Consider the following 13,726-nt stretch of genomic DNA (forward strand, 5'->3'; position numbering starts at 1 on the left):
CACTGTGTTCTTTTTTTTCCTTTTTTTCTGGAAAGAGATTGGATAAAATGGTAAAACAGACAATTATTTTTAAAAAAGAAAAAAAAAAGGGGGCACCTGAGTGGCTCAGTCAGTTAAGCGTCTGCCTTTGGCTCAGGTCATGATCCTGGGATCGAGCCCTGTGTTGGGCTCCCTGCTCAGCGGGGAGTCTGCTTCTCCTTCTCCCTCTGCCCCCTCCCTATTTGTGTGCTCCCTCTTTCACACTCTCAAATAAATAAATAAATAAAATCTTAAAAAAAAAAAAAAAGAAAAAAGAGACTATTAAGAGAAAAAGAAATATTGTTAAGGTTCTGTTTTAAAAAATCACGTTAACATGTTAAATATTTTAGAAATGGGGTTTATTTTAGTGGCAGGAGGAATTATAAATGTATGTACTTTGTAAAAATATATAATCTGAAAGATCCACTTGAGCCCTTCTCCTCCAGAAACTCTCACTAAACATGTACCAGGAGACTTCTGTGAGTCTTCGCAGCACCTCTTGCAATAACGAAGACTATTGTAGTCTTTAAAACCAGAAGCAAGAACTGCTTCTAGTGGTGGGGCTGTTCTATGGTTTTAATTAATTTTTATTACCAAGAAAACATTTCAGATGTGCTTTTATACATGAAAAAGACAACAGGATATTTATATTGGGGCTGTAGGTGTAATTTTCCTTGACTTCATTTATTTAAAGTTTATTTGTGAGTTAGATACTGCTTTTTAAACTTTTTCTAAGCATTTGAAATTAAAAAATAGAATCAATTTGAGAGAATATTCTTTATATATTTGAGAGTATCTGCATATACTTAACTGAATTGTTTCTCTCTGATTCGTAATCCATTCGTTCTTTAAAGAACTTGTAATATATCTGGCATACGTAGGAAGTGACCTCATAAGTGACCTTACGTTTAGTACATAATGCAAAGTACAGATTGTGTATTTGGAAATGATCTTTACCAACTCTGAATTCTGTCGTAGTCCCCATACCACAGGAAGAAGGGCAGACTTCAAACAGAAATGAACACCATATTAATGGCACAAAGCACGACTGCCTTTCACACCAATTAGCTTTATTGGTTTTGCTGCAAAGAACTAAATGTCCTGAATCAATTATGGTGATGTTGAGGTTTATCTGTTTTGCACCCCAAATCAATTAATCTTTTCAGGAGTTCATGTTCCTGGATGTCATGTTAGGCTAAAATGAAAGAGAGAGCCTTGGGCTGAATGGAGTTGTTCATGGACAACCTGGTCTTTAAAATAGGACTCAATAATTTGCCCCTCAGCAGAAAGTGTTAAGCAATCCAGTAATATGCAGGAATTCCAAATAAAAATGAATATGGAGGTTTTATATGACTAGATTACTGTGCCCTGAATAATTGGGGTGATAAACCTACAGGGTCAAAATTCAAATGAGTATGGGAAAAACCTCATAATTTGAATAAGTCAAAAATTTTTCGGAGTAAAAGTTTGATGTCAGTCTCTTCAAATGATTAAGTTTGAATGACTTAAACAATTAAAATTTCATGTGAAAATAACGTGTTCTGCTACAATAAATGTTAGCATATGCATCTGTGTATACTTGAAACCAGTGTTTCCCAGTAGCATCCGTGGTCACCTGGAACCGGGCTATAGGACCTGTTGGTAGTATCGCAGAAAGCTGGAGTTCTGCCAGAAAAAGCAGGGTTGAGCTGGTTCCTTGCATGTGCCTGGATTCACTTCTCCTAAGACGGTAAAAACCTGCCAGTCCCTGGCTTTCAAAGATGGTTTAGTCATGCATGTGCAACCCATCTGTTGGGTGCATAAGGGATTTCCTACTCGGCTCAGCCCTGCAGCCACAAGCATGGACACTGTTTTCCCCCATCCCCCATTCTTTACTGTCACCCCCACCCCTGGAGTGTGCAGGCTGTGCAGGACGGGTGCGTCTTATGCCACTCCAGGGAAATCCTTCTATAGACACTGATGTGAGGCCGAATTATAGGCTTCTTTTGCTGCGTAGTTTGATTCAGTGATTCAAAGAAAACAAAACCCTAAAGATGCAGTTTGCTAATAAAAAATATTTGCACTATTACAGATTTAACCGAACTCTAATGCAGACCTCAGTGACCTTCAGTCCCTCTGTGTAATAAAGCTCTCTGTGTTACCTGGGTGAAACTTAGCAGGGGTTTCATGCTCTCTCTCTCTTGCTCTCTCTCCTCCCCCCTGCTCCCTTCTCTCCTCTCTTTCTCTCCCTCTTCTTCTATTCATAGGGTTTAGCAGCATACATTGTAATCTCAGGGGTTGTAGCTGGGGATAAACCGTGGGAGGTCTCCTTTAATACATTATAACTTCCCCCTTCCTTCTACTTTGGTTCACTGCACACATCCTCCAAGCCTGACCTGCCATGCCTCCATCCTACTGTTTTCTAGCATGGCCTTTCTTTAAAAAAAAAAAAAAAAAAAAAAATCCCAATGGCAGTTAATACCAGGTTTTGATTTTGGGGAGGTACCATCTCAGGTCACAAAATTGCATACACAGGGGCGCCTGGGTGGCTTAGTCGGTTAAGCGTCTGCCTTCGGCTCAGGTCATGATCCCAGGGTTCTGGGATCAAGCTCTGCGCATCGGGCTCTCTGCTCAGTGGGAAGCTGCTTCTCCTTCTCCCTGCCGCTCCCCCTGCTTGTACTCTCTCTGTGTCAAATAAATAAATAAAATCTTAAAAAAAAAAACCTTAAAAAATTGCATACACTAGATCATTGTGCTACAAGATATTTACAACCTGTTGACATGCTATTTTGACTAGCTGGTGGTCTTATAGCGAATTTTTATTTACATATATATTTTTAACATATCCAAATTCCAAAAAGATCAAAATGAATGAGTGGGTCTTTCTAATCATTGTTTATGGTTTAAAATACATTCTACCGTGAATTTATGAACCATATAAACAATTATTCTTATTAACTTTCTTTTCTCTTCACGCAGATTTATGAGAAGTATCAAGATTTGTATACCGTGGAACCAAATAATGCACGGCAGCTGGTGGAAATTGCAGCCAGGGATATTGAGAAGCTTCTGAGCAACAGATCTAAAGCTCTGGTGGTGAGTTTAAATTGGATCTGCTCCTTTTATTATTTTCCATTACTTGTTTATTTTTCACACTTTATTTTCTTTAGTATGCTTTCTTTACTTTGGAAACGATGTCCATGTAACGTGTGCATAAAAGGTGAGATATCATAGCTTCATTGTGGAACCCAAAATAATCAGTGTATTTCTAATTATTAGTTTATTTTTTATGTTAGATGATTTTATAACATAGGAACAGTATGTTTAATTGGTACATACGTCTATTTATCCATGTGTAAGTTAGGAGGTGTATTAATCATGTTTAAATCTATGATACAACATAAAACCCACAAATATTGCCAGCACCCTTCAAGCTGCCTTTGTAATTGTCTCTTTTGCTGTCACTCTTCCTCCCTGCCAGAGGTGGCCAATACTCATTTCTTTTCTTTTTTAAAATAGATATATCTCACATAAATGTTTTGCGAAACACGGTGGTTGTTAGTTTGCTTGTTTTTCAGCTTTATTGAAATCACGATGTTGTGTAGGTAGCTGTTGGCGACCTGCTTTCTTCCCTCAACGTTACATGTGTATGATTTATCTGGGTGTTTGCACTTGGCTTTAATTCACTCTTATACAGAGTTAAAAATTATTTTGTGAGGTGTATCTCAACTGGTTCATTTATTCTCTGTTGGCAAATTATTATTTGAATTATCTCCAGTTGAGTGCTACTGTGAATACTGCTGTTGAATTTTCTTGAACAAGTCTCCTGGTGCATAAATGCAGGGATACCTGTAGGGTGTTATATACACGATAGGAAAATTAATAAACTGTAGGGTACTCACAAAGTATGAAAATCGTTTTCCAAAATAGTTGTATCAGTTTATACATCAGCTAGCTGTATACGAGTCCCCATTGATCCGTATTCTGACCAATAAATGGCCATGTCAGACTTCTTAACTGTAGGCCGTCAAATGGATGTAAAGTAGTACCTCTACTTCTTAGTAATGAAGCAGACATCTTACTTTATATCCATTCACCGTTTTTATTTCTTTAGTGAAATATCTGTTCATATCGTCTGCATATTTTAATTTTTAAAATTGATTTGTAGGTTATGTGTTCTTGGTGGTAACCCCATTTTAAGTTCTGTGTAATGCAAATACCTTTTTTTGACTTGCTTGTGACTTGTCTTTTCATTGTCCTGGTGGTGTACTTTGATAAAATAAGTTCTTAATTTTAATGTAGTCACTGTCACCTTTTAAAAAGGTTTTTAGTAACCAGGGATGTACTGTATGGGGACTAACATAATAAAAAAATATTATTATAAAAATAAGGTATTTAGTAAAAAAAATGTTATTAGTATTTCAGGGTGTGTGTTTTAAGAAATCCTTCCCTATCCTGAGGTCATAAACATTTCTTATATATTTTATTCTAAAAAGTTCTGTGTCTTTCAGATTTATTTAGTCTACCTGCAACTAATGTCAGTACATAGTGTTGGGTTGCACTTTATTTTTATTTATTTATTTATTTATAAAGATTTTATTTAATTATTTGACACAGAGAGAGAGAGAGAGCCCAAGCAGGGGGAGAGGCAGAGGGAGAAGCAGACTCCCTGCTGAGCAGGGAGCCTGATGTGGGGTTCGATCCCAGGACTCTGGAATCATGACCTGAGCCCAGGGCAGGTGCTTAACCAACTGAGCCACCCAGGCGCCCCTAGGTTGCACTTCAAATTAAATGTTTTTCTGACCAATTTACCCAGGGCCATTTATTAGCTTGCATTACCCCAGTGAGCTCCAGTTATCAAGCTAGATTTCTGGCAGGCCCAGTCCCTCACCATATTCTTCAGAAGAATCCTGAGTATTCTTGAACCTTCACATGTAATCTAAGTTTTAGATTCAGCATGTTGTTATCCAAGAAGATCTTTACTGGGATTTTGATTGGTATTGCATTGACTCAGACCAAATTGGGAAGATTGATGTCATATGATATTTTGTCCTTCTGATTTATAAATAGACTATTTTTGCCATCAAGCAAGTTCTTATTCTATTCAATAATATTTTAAACTTCCTTTGTAAAGTTCCTGTACATCTTCTGTCAGATATAATGCTGGAGGTTATGTTTAGCTTTTCTTAGTCTACAAATCACAACACTGTTACAAGAGTTTGTCCCAGGGCAACTCTGATTTTCCTGTTTACTTATCACTCACCGTTCAGAGTTTTAGCTTACTATATTTTATATATATCTTGGCACTCAGAAATTTTGCCTGCTTTTCTGGCACTTATAAATCTTTATGTTTCTTAAAATATCCAGGATCTTGTTGTAATGTAAAAGGAGAGTTCTTTGGAATATTCGAAATGCCATATTGCCATAAGTTGACACATTTAATTTTTAAGAAATATATACATGAGTTATCCATGGTAAAATAAGTTTTCATTACTGGAAGATTGAAAGCATTCTCTTCAATTTTGGGTATGTAAATACCATTTTTACGCATCATTTACAAATGTAAAGTGTGTTTTCAATAAAAGTTTATTTAATAAAAATACATACTTTCTACTTAAGTGATTAATATTCACTCAATGACAATTGAAAAGGATTCCAATTATATTAATTTTTATCAGCTTACCTTTTTCTTCCAAATATAAGAAGTAGATAATCCGGACATCAAAGTCCCAAGAAAAATGGTCGCAGAATGAAATATGATGTATCTTGCCTTAATTGGATTAAATTGGAGCCTATTGAGATTTCCTTTTTTATCATTTGGAATTGAAGCTCTAGACACCTGGTACGTTATTTGAATCCTGTGGGGGATCAGTGACTATCCTAAATGCGTGAATGGCAGAATACAGAAATCACAATAACTAATTAAATGTGGAATTAGTTAGATTATATGTCAGGGAGAAAGAGTCATGTTTGTTTTTAGACTAAATTCTTTATTTAACTTTTTTGACTCCACAAAAACAGAAAACACATTATTTCAAAAGGAAATGTTTTGAGGCTAATTGAAAAACAGGTGCTACATTGTACTGTAAATGAATGCAAGATGGCATTATTAATTAACTTCTATTTTTGTTGTAGGCTTTTTTTTTTTTTTTTAAAGATTTTATTTATTTACTCATTTGACAGAGATAGAGACAGCCAGCGAGAGAGGGAACACAAGCAGGGGGAGTGGGAGAGGAAGAAGCAGGCTCATAGCGGAGGAGCCTGATGTGGGGCTCGATCCCACAACGCTGGGATCACGCCCTGAGCCGAAGGCAGACGCTTAATCGCTGTGCCACCCAGGCGCCCCTGTTGTAGGCTTATACTCAGACTTCTTGACTAAAAGGGCTTAATTTATCTGGGTGGGATGCCAATGTAATTCCACAAGTAAATATACTTGTGGAAAAATATCATGAATGTACAAAATTGAGGCAGATAAAATTTAATACCAGTTAGACCTTATGAGTATTTACTAAGTAGCATTATTTAATTATTTCTCATAATAATACTAAGCTCTTGACATCATTATTAGTGTCATTTTCAATGAGAAAACTGGGTGTTTGAGAAATCCTTTCAATTGCTCAAGGAAATTTATCTAATAGTTAATGTATGTCAGTGCTTCTTAAATTTTAATGACTGTTACTTCACCTGTGGCTCTTGTTAAAATGTACAAGCTTATTCAGTAGACCTGGCCAGAGATACTACATTTCTAATAAGCTCCCAGGTGATACTGATACTTCCAGTATAAAAACTGTACTTTGAATTAGCAAGAGTGGAAGAGCATTCAAATTCAGGTGTGTCTGACTTCAAGATCTGCATTCTTACCTACTATACAGATATATCCTTTGGCCTGAAAAAAGTATATAATCATAAAAAGGAAGAAATGAAGACTAGGGAATATGCTATAAATTACTGTTCATTCAGATTGATTAAGAATTGCACTACTCGGTATTTACCTCAAAGATACAAATGTAGTGATTTTAAGGGGCACCTGTACCCCAATGTTTATAGCAGTAGTGTCCACTATAGGCAAAATATGGAAAGAGCCTAGGTGTCCATCGATAGATGAATGAATAAAGAAGATGTGGTGTACACACACGAACACACACACATACACACACACAATGGAATACTACTCAGCCATCAAAAAATGAAATCTTGCCACTTACAATGACATGGATAGAATTAGAGGGTATTATGCTAAGTGAAATAAGTCAGTCAGAGAAAGACAGTTATTATATGACCTCACTCATATGTGGAATTCAAGAAACAAAACAGGATCATAGGGGAAGGGAGGGAAAAATAAAACAAAATCAGAGAGGGAGACAAACCATAAGAGATTCTTAACCATGGGAAACAAAGTGAGGGTTGCTGGAGGGGAAGGGGCTAGTGGGATGGGGTAACTGGGTGATGGACATTAAGGAGAGCATGTGATGTAATGAGCACTGGCTGTTATATAAGACTGATGAATCACTGAACTCTACCTCTGAACTAATAATGCATTATATATTAATTAATTGAATTTAAATTTAAAAAGTAAAAGGAAAAATCCTAAGATAGAAAAAAAAAATCCTTAATGGATTACTCAAAAAAAAAAAAAAAAAAAAAAAAGAATTGGATATTCCAGTTGATAGAATATTCTGGAGGGCTATGAGTTTTTTTTAAGTGACTCCTATATCAGTTAGCCATCTTCAAAAAATGGCTTAGTGAAGTAAAATATACAGTATTGAAAAATTTTTCTTTTTTATTTGGATGTGAGAAAATTTTAAACCTCTATTCTTCAGTATCAAGATTAGCAACCTAAGATGAAGAAGTAACTTGGATTGGTTGTTTACTCACATATCCACTGAAGAAATTGCCAGTTTAGGTTGATAATTCAGTTTTTTGTTTTTTTTTTTTTTTTTAAAGAAATTGAACTGCCTGAATTTGTTTTCCTTCCTTCCTTTCACCTTTCCTTCCCTCCTTCCTTCCATTTAGTGGAATGATTACTTTTCAACATCTGTGATATATTTTATTATGCATGCATGTACAGAGATTTTATGGTTTTGAGCCTTTTAAATCAACAGCTTGTTGATTTAAAACTAATTTTATTGCTTTTTGTTTATCTTGCATTTGTTTGTATGTTTGACTCTAAACTATTCCTACCAAGATTTTCTTTTTTTCAATTTCAGCATTGATTTTGACATTTTATTCACATTCATTTTATGCTATTGTCTTTTTATCTGTTCTTTCAACCAGCCTTAGAGCTGAAAGAGAAATCAATATAAAAAGTTTTAGTTGCTTTTGCCCTAAAACTATGTCTTTTATAAAAGCAAAACAGACTTTTGTACTTAAATAGTTGTTTTTTTGTTTTGTTTTGTCTTTATGACTATATAAAAACATGTTTCTGATGACTGATATTCAGTATGCTCTTACAGAAGGCCTATGAGGTAGGCACATTAAACATATTCTTGTTTTATAAATGAGGAAACTCACACCAGACCAGTATTCTTGTTCAAGACTTGAACAGATACAGACTTGTATGAGGTAGTGGTGGAATTCAATTTTAGGATATCTGTCTACGGTTTCTTTTCCCCCTCTAAGCCCACACTGGTAATTACTTCAACAAATTTATTTCTAAAATCATCTGCTAAATGACTGTTTTTCTGGCACTTGTTACATCTGTGTCTCAGAAAATGGTTCAATGTGATGAATATTAACATTAATCAACATTAACATTTTTAATTGCCAACATTATTGAATTATTCTAAAACAGACTCAAATCAAAGAGTGTTGACAAGCAACAACCCCCTCCAGAAGAACACCCCAGAGCAACAGTAACCATTTAACATTGTTACCAACATTTATTTCAGCCTGGTCTAGGTTGAAAAATCTACAACTGTATATGAATAGTTCATGGGAGAAATCTCTTCAGCAAAATGATCCAACTTCTAGTGGTGCCTTCTGAAAGGTGGAGGTGAATGAAATAAATCACTGGGCTCATGGCTCGTCAACCTGCATGGCCAAGGAGACCTGCTGAGTCAGTGAAGCTTTCCAGACATTTTGCTCAAAGAAAATAGGATCAAGACTTTAATAACTGAATTTCTGTAGTGCTACTTTTCCAATTATGGTGTATCCTGTCTCCCTCTGGTGTCCTGGTAACTTTAATTAAAACTACTCCAATTTATTATAAAGCTTTAAATACTGTAATATGCCCAAGTCTTTTTTCAACCTTGATATTGAGCTTATGATTAGATAATGAAAAAAGAAAATGACAAATGTTTTCAGTGACTCTTAAGATAGGGTCTTTCTTCTGGAAGGATTAGATTATTGCTGTTTAACCGAATTGGTTGTTTTTAAAATGTTTCTTTAACTACTAAACCCATAGTTCTGTCTCTCTCATGTTTGTCAGAAATGCCTCTAGAGGTTGCTAAAATACAGATTCCTGGCCTATATCTCTAGAGCTTTTAACTTGGAGCTATAGGAAGAAATTTCAGAAAACTGGGTCCAAAGAGATACAGGAGGAAATGTGAAATTCTTCAGACACTCAAAGAAGAATAAAAAATGTATTGTATTTGGGTGTTAGGAATCATTGGTTTACTTTTGTGAGAACACGTTCATTAGAATATATTGGAACAGAAAAAAGGCTACAGTGTTAAAAAGTGATTAGGTTGTGAGAAATTATCAAGAAATTTGTTAGGGGCGCCTGGGTGGCACGGCGGTTAAGCGTCTGCCTTCGGCTCAGGGCGTGATCCCGGCATTATGGGATCGAGCCCCACATCAGGCTCCTCCGCTATGAGCCTGCTTCTTCCTCTCCCACTCCCCCTGCTTGTGTTCCCTCTCTCGCTGGCTGTCTCTATCTCTGTCAAATAAATAAATAAAATCTTTAAAAAAAAAAAAAAAGAAATTTGTGTTTTCATGAAATTTGGTAGCACAGTGCAAGAGAAACATGGAGTACTATTAAAGACTTTGTTTTTCTTTTCTGTTTGTGTTTGAGAATGGAGGGCGTATTAGCATGTTTATAGACAGAAGGGAAGGAACCTATGACATTCGAAAATAAGAAAAAAAACTCTAAAGATTGATTCCAGAAAAAGCAGGCATAGAGAAGATCAGAGTCATGCGATTTATCTTTGAAAAAATAGTGGTATTTTTCACTTGAGACAAAAGGGATATTAAATATGAATAAAAACTTCACAGATACAGAAAATCTGAAAGTCATACTCAATGACTACTTCTCTCTTGGTAAAGTAGAAGTTAATGTTTTATGCGAAGAATGAAAGGGCTGTGGGATCTTCAGGACCATACTAAAGACTTGAGGGATCAGAGTAAGAAAAAGTAAAAAGAATCTGTTGTGGGTAAATGAAATGGCTGATAAATAAAACCTAGGGCCTTCCTAACTAACATTGAGAAAAAACAGAAGGCATGAAGTACCTTCATATTCTAAAAATGAAGTCCTAAGCTGCATATGAATTTGAAAGAGCTTTCTGAAATTTGCGTGTGCGTGTGTGTGTGTGTGTGTGTGTGTGTGTTTTGACCATTAGTCCAAAATTTATCTTGCGGCTATAAATTTATCCAGGTTGATGAGAACGAGAGAAATTACTTTGGAGAAAGTATGAAATGTTGTGCTCTTTCTGTGTTCCCAGAAGAAAAATGTGCTTACTCTTCTCTTTAATGTTAGTGTAAATGTCTTTGCGGGGATTGCTCAGCTTGCTTATATATATCCCTTTGACTCTTGAGTGGTAAAGAGACCAGGTAGTCTATTTGTTTTGCAAAGCCGAGATTACTTTTATTTATTTGGATTTGATACATACCTCTGGATGCTAAAAATGAAATGCTGCGGCTAGACAATCTGGCCTGGTGGCTGAGCCATGAAAGGTGGCTTCATTGGGTATAAGCTCAAACACACAGAGGTAGGCCTTATGGGGCGGAGCAGGTCTGTGACTCGATCCAGTAGGGATTCCTGCCAGGGCCAAAGCCAGTCAGGCAGAAAGAGGGTAGATACCCTCTCGGATGGGAATGGAGAGGTAGAGCTGTAAATGGCAGCCGGAAGTGTGGCACTGCAGTTATATAAACTGTTTAGCTTCCAACAATGCGGAAAGCACTCTAGGAGAGGAGCAAGTCTGTGTTGAACATTTGCCACTTCCAGAGAGGACCAGCACGTAATTACTAACAAGAAAGGGCCCTCCATTGCCAGCTTCTCACAGTGCTATCGCTAAAACCAGCGCCTGTGAGCTGGTAAGTGGGGCCCAGAGGGGATCAGGAGGAAAAGCTCAGAGAGTGGAAATAGAAATCTCCCACACTCCTTAACCTGAAACTCCTGAAGTTTCTCAGCCTGAACCAGTCCCAAGCTGAGAATGGGACTACAAATACATTTTAAGCTAAGCTTAGACTTTTAATTTTTAACCTAGATTAGATATTTTAGTTGATTACATGAGATTGTTTTTAGGTGTAAAAGTTGTATATACAGTGCTGAATGGAAAAGTTAGGGAATATGTAAGGATTAAAGTTGTGTTCGAATATGATTAGTACTCAAGCAAACAGGTGATTTAAACAGATTGCAGGTCTATTTTCTCTCATGTAACAAGAAACCTGGTTCAAGGTTTCTCAAGGTAGTTCAAGAGATGTCCAGAAGTCCCCTTTTGTTATTTCCGTGTCTATCTCACTCAGTATCCCCGTCTGCAACAGGGAGTATGAAGTGTGGTACCTTTAATTAGAATGTCAGCTGGTGTCTGCATGAAGACCTTTTCAAGATTTAGTGTGTGTTTTAGGGAAGGGTGTCTAGAGAAAATTCATTTTAAAGAAGCAGAGGAAATAGAGGAAAACATTGCTGGTATGTATGTATGTAGAGTCCCAATCCTTCAGTATAATGGTTATATGTACAATCAAATCAGCTTTCCCTAACAAGGCTTGGCACAATGTGAGTGGTAGTAGTTGAAAGGACTGTGAAGTCCATCTTGGGTTGAAGATTGGCAGAATACATTTTGTAAACATCAAGGATACTTAAGAATTAGTTGGCAGTAGTTGAAATATTTGAAATCATGAACCACAATACATAGGGTCTGGTAATGGTCAAGAATGACAAGTTCAAGACATTTTTATGTGGATAAAGTGTAAGTTTATTGGGAACATTGGAAAAACAAGAAATTGTGGTAAATGATGGAAATTCGAGAAACTAAGAGTTTTAGTAATAGCAAGGTTAGGGCATGAGTGAGTGAGCAGTTTGCTTAGATGGAAAAGAGTAAAAGTTTTTAGAGTTTTAATAGTGCTGAGCAAAGTAATAGTAAGCACTTGAAGAATATCTGCTTTAGTCCAGACACTTTGCTAGGCTCTTCCCATATATTTCTAACACAATTTATATTCTGCAAAGTTTGTATAATTGCTTTCATTTACAGATGAGAAAAGGAAAGTTCAGAGAATTTAAAAAATTTTGGCAAATCAAAACTACTTCTGTATATCTACAAAATATTTGGTGTTTCCTGTGTGCCTCTATTAATTTAAAAACTTACTACATTAACTCATTCAGTCTTCACACTGCATCAGAAAACTCACCTGAAAGTCAGAAAATTCAAGGTCTTGACCAAGTCTTACATAGAGTGAGATACTTGGGCTTGAGTTCTTGTTTTTAGGTTATATAGCTTTTAGCTCTGTACACCATATTTCTCACCTCAACGACATCTCAGTAATCTTAGCCAAAATATATGTATGTGTCATTTGTCCAGTCAACTCAGTTCTCTCTGTAAAGATGACATTATGCCTTTCATGGGGTCTCATGGTACCTTTGGATTTAACTCCTGTAATGTCAGCATCAATTTTGTTTGCCCCATAACGTCTAACACATACTTAAGACATTAATTTTGCCACTAAATAAAATACAGGCATACCTAACCTGCGGAATGTCTTTCCAGTTAATGTTTTTGCAACAGAATGACTCTTGATTTTCGAAATGCAATTTTCACAGCGTAGACCGATTTCTCAGTAACATATTTTTGTTTTTTGGTTTCTTTTTTGCTGATGCCTATAAGGCAACTCTTTATATTTACAGCCTCCAAACTCAATAATTTTTTAAATAATGTGATATCTGGGAAGAGTCGTGATTTACCTTCCAAATGCAGTCAGTAGCACATCAGAATCCTGTGTAGCTGCTTCGAGGAGCAGGCCAGGTGCCGGCCGAGGAGGCCTGCGTGCTTTCTGCTGGCGCTGAGAGGCCAAGCAGGGCTGATCATATGTTAACAATCCTGTTTATGTTTTCATCAGGAAGCAGTGTTTGCAGCACTTCACACTGTCATCTAAGAGTTTCTTACACTTTTCAGTGCACGTGGGCCTGTGATAAGTGCATATTGTACTGTTTTACTTAGGTTTTTGAAAGTTGGTTGGGGGTGTGGTTTGATACAAATACCCTGTGGATTTGTTCCCATTCAACATAATAAATGATCGACTATCAGAATTTTCACTCAAAATAATCAGATTTTTCTGAAGCAGATTACTGGAGTAAATGGGAGATGCCTGTATTTCTTGATACTATTTGTTAATGTGTCAAATGGAAATCTCTAGCAGTACCATCTCATTTCCTCTCTCAGATTATACACTTTCAGAGCATCTTTATGGATTTTTAAATCTAATGTAATTTTAACAGTAAGAATATGGGGCCAAACAGAAGGGATGGTGAAGAACCCAGGGCTGCATTTAGGACCTCTTACATGACACTAAGAGGGAA

At 36.4% G+C, this 13,726-nt stretch overlaps 1 protein-coding gene across 8 annotated transcripts in view; it reads left to right on the forward strand.

Annotated features, from left to right (window-relative positions):
• Window positions 1-13,726, forward strand: part of CACNA2D1 (calcium voltage-gated channel auxiliary subunit alpha2delta 1) — a 485,973-nt gene that overhangs the window by 98,001 nt on the left and 374,246 nt on the right. For all 8 annotated transcript variants that reach the window (XM_087861132.1, XM_087861133.1, XM_087861134.1 and 5 more), the window contains exon 3: window positions 2,977-3,093. In XM_087861132.1, the coding sequence (XP_087717258.1) occupies window positions 2,977-3,093 (117 nt within the window). The remainder of the gene's footprint in view (window positions 1-2,976; window positions 3,094-13,726) is intronic.

Source organism: Ursus americanus, chromosome 3 (genome assembly GCF_024610735.1).
Source record: "Ursus americanus isolate L20-20 chromosome 3, mUrsAme1.1.p, whole genome shotgun sequence".
Taxonomy (NCBI): Eukaryota; Metazoa; Chordata; class Mammalia; order Carnivora; family Ursidae; genus Ursus; species Ursus americanus.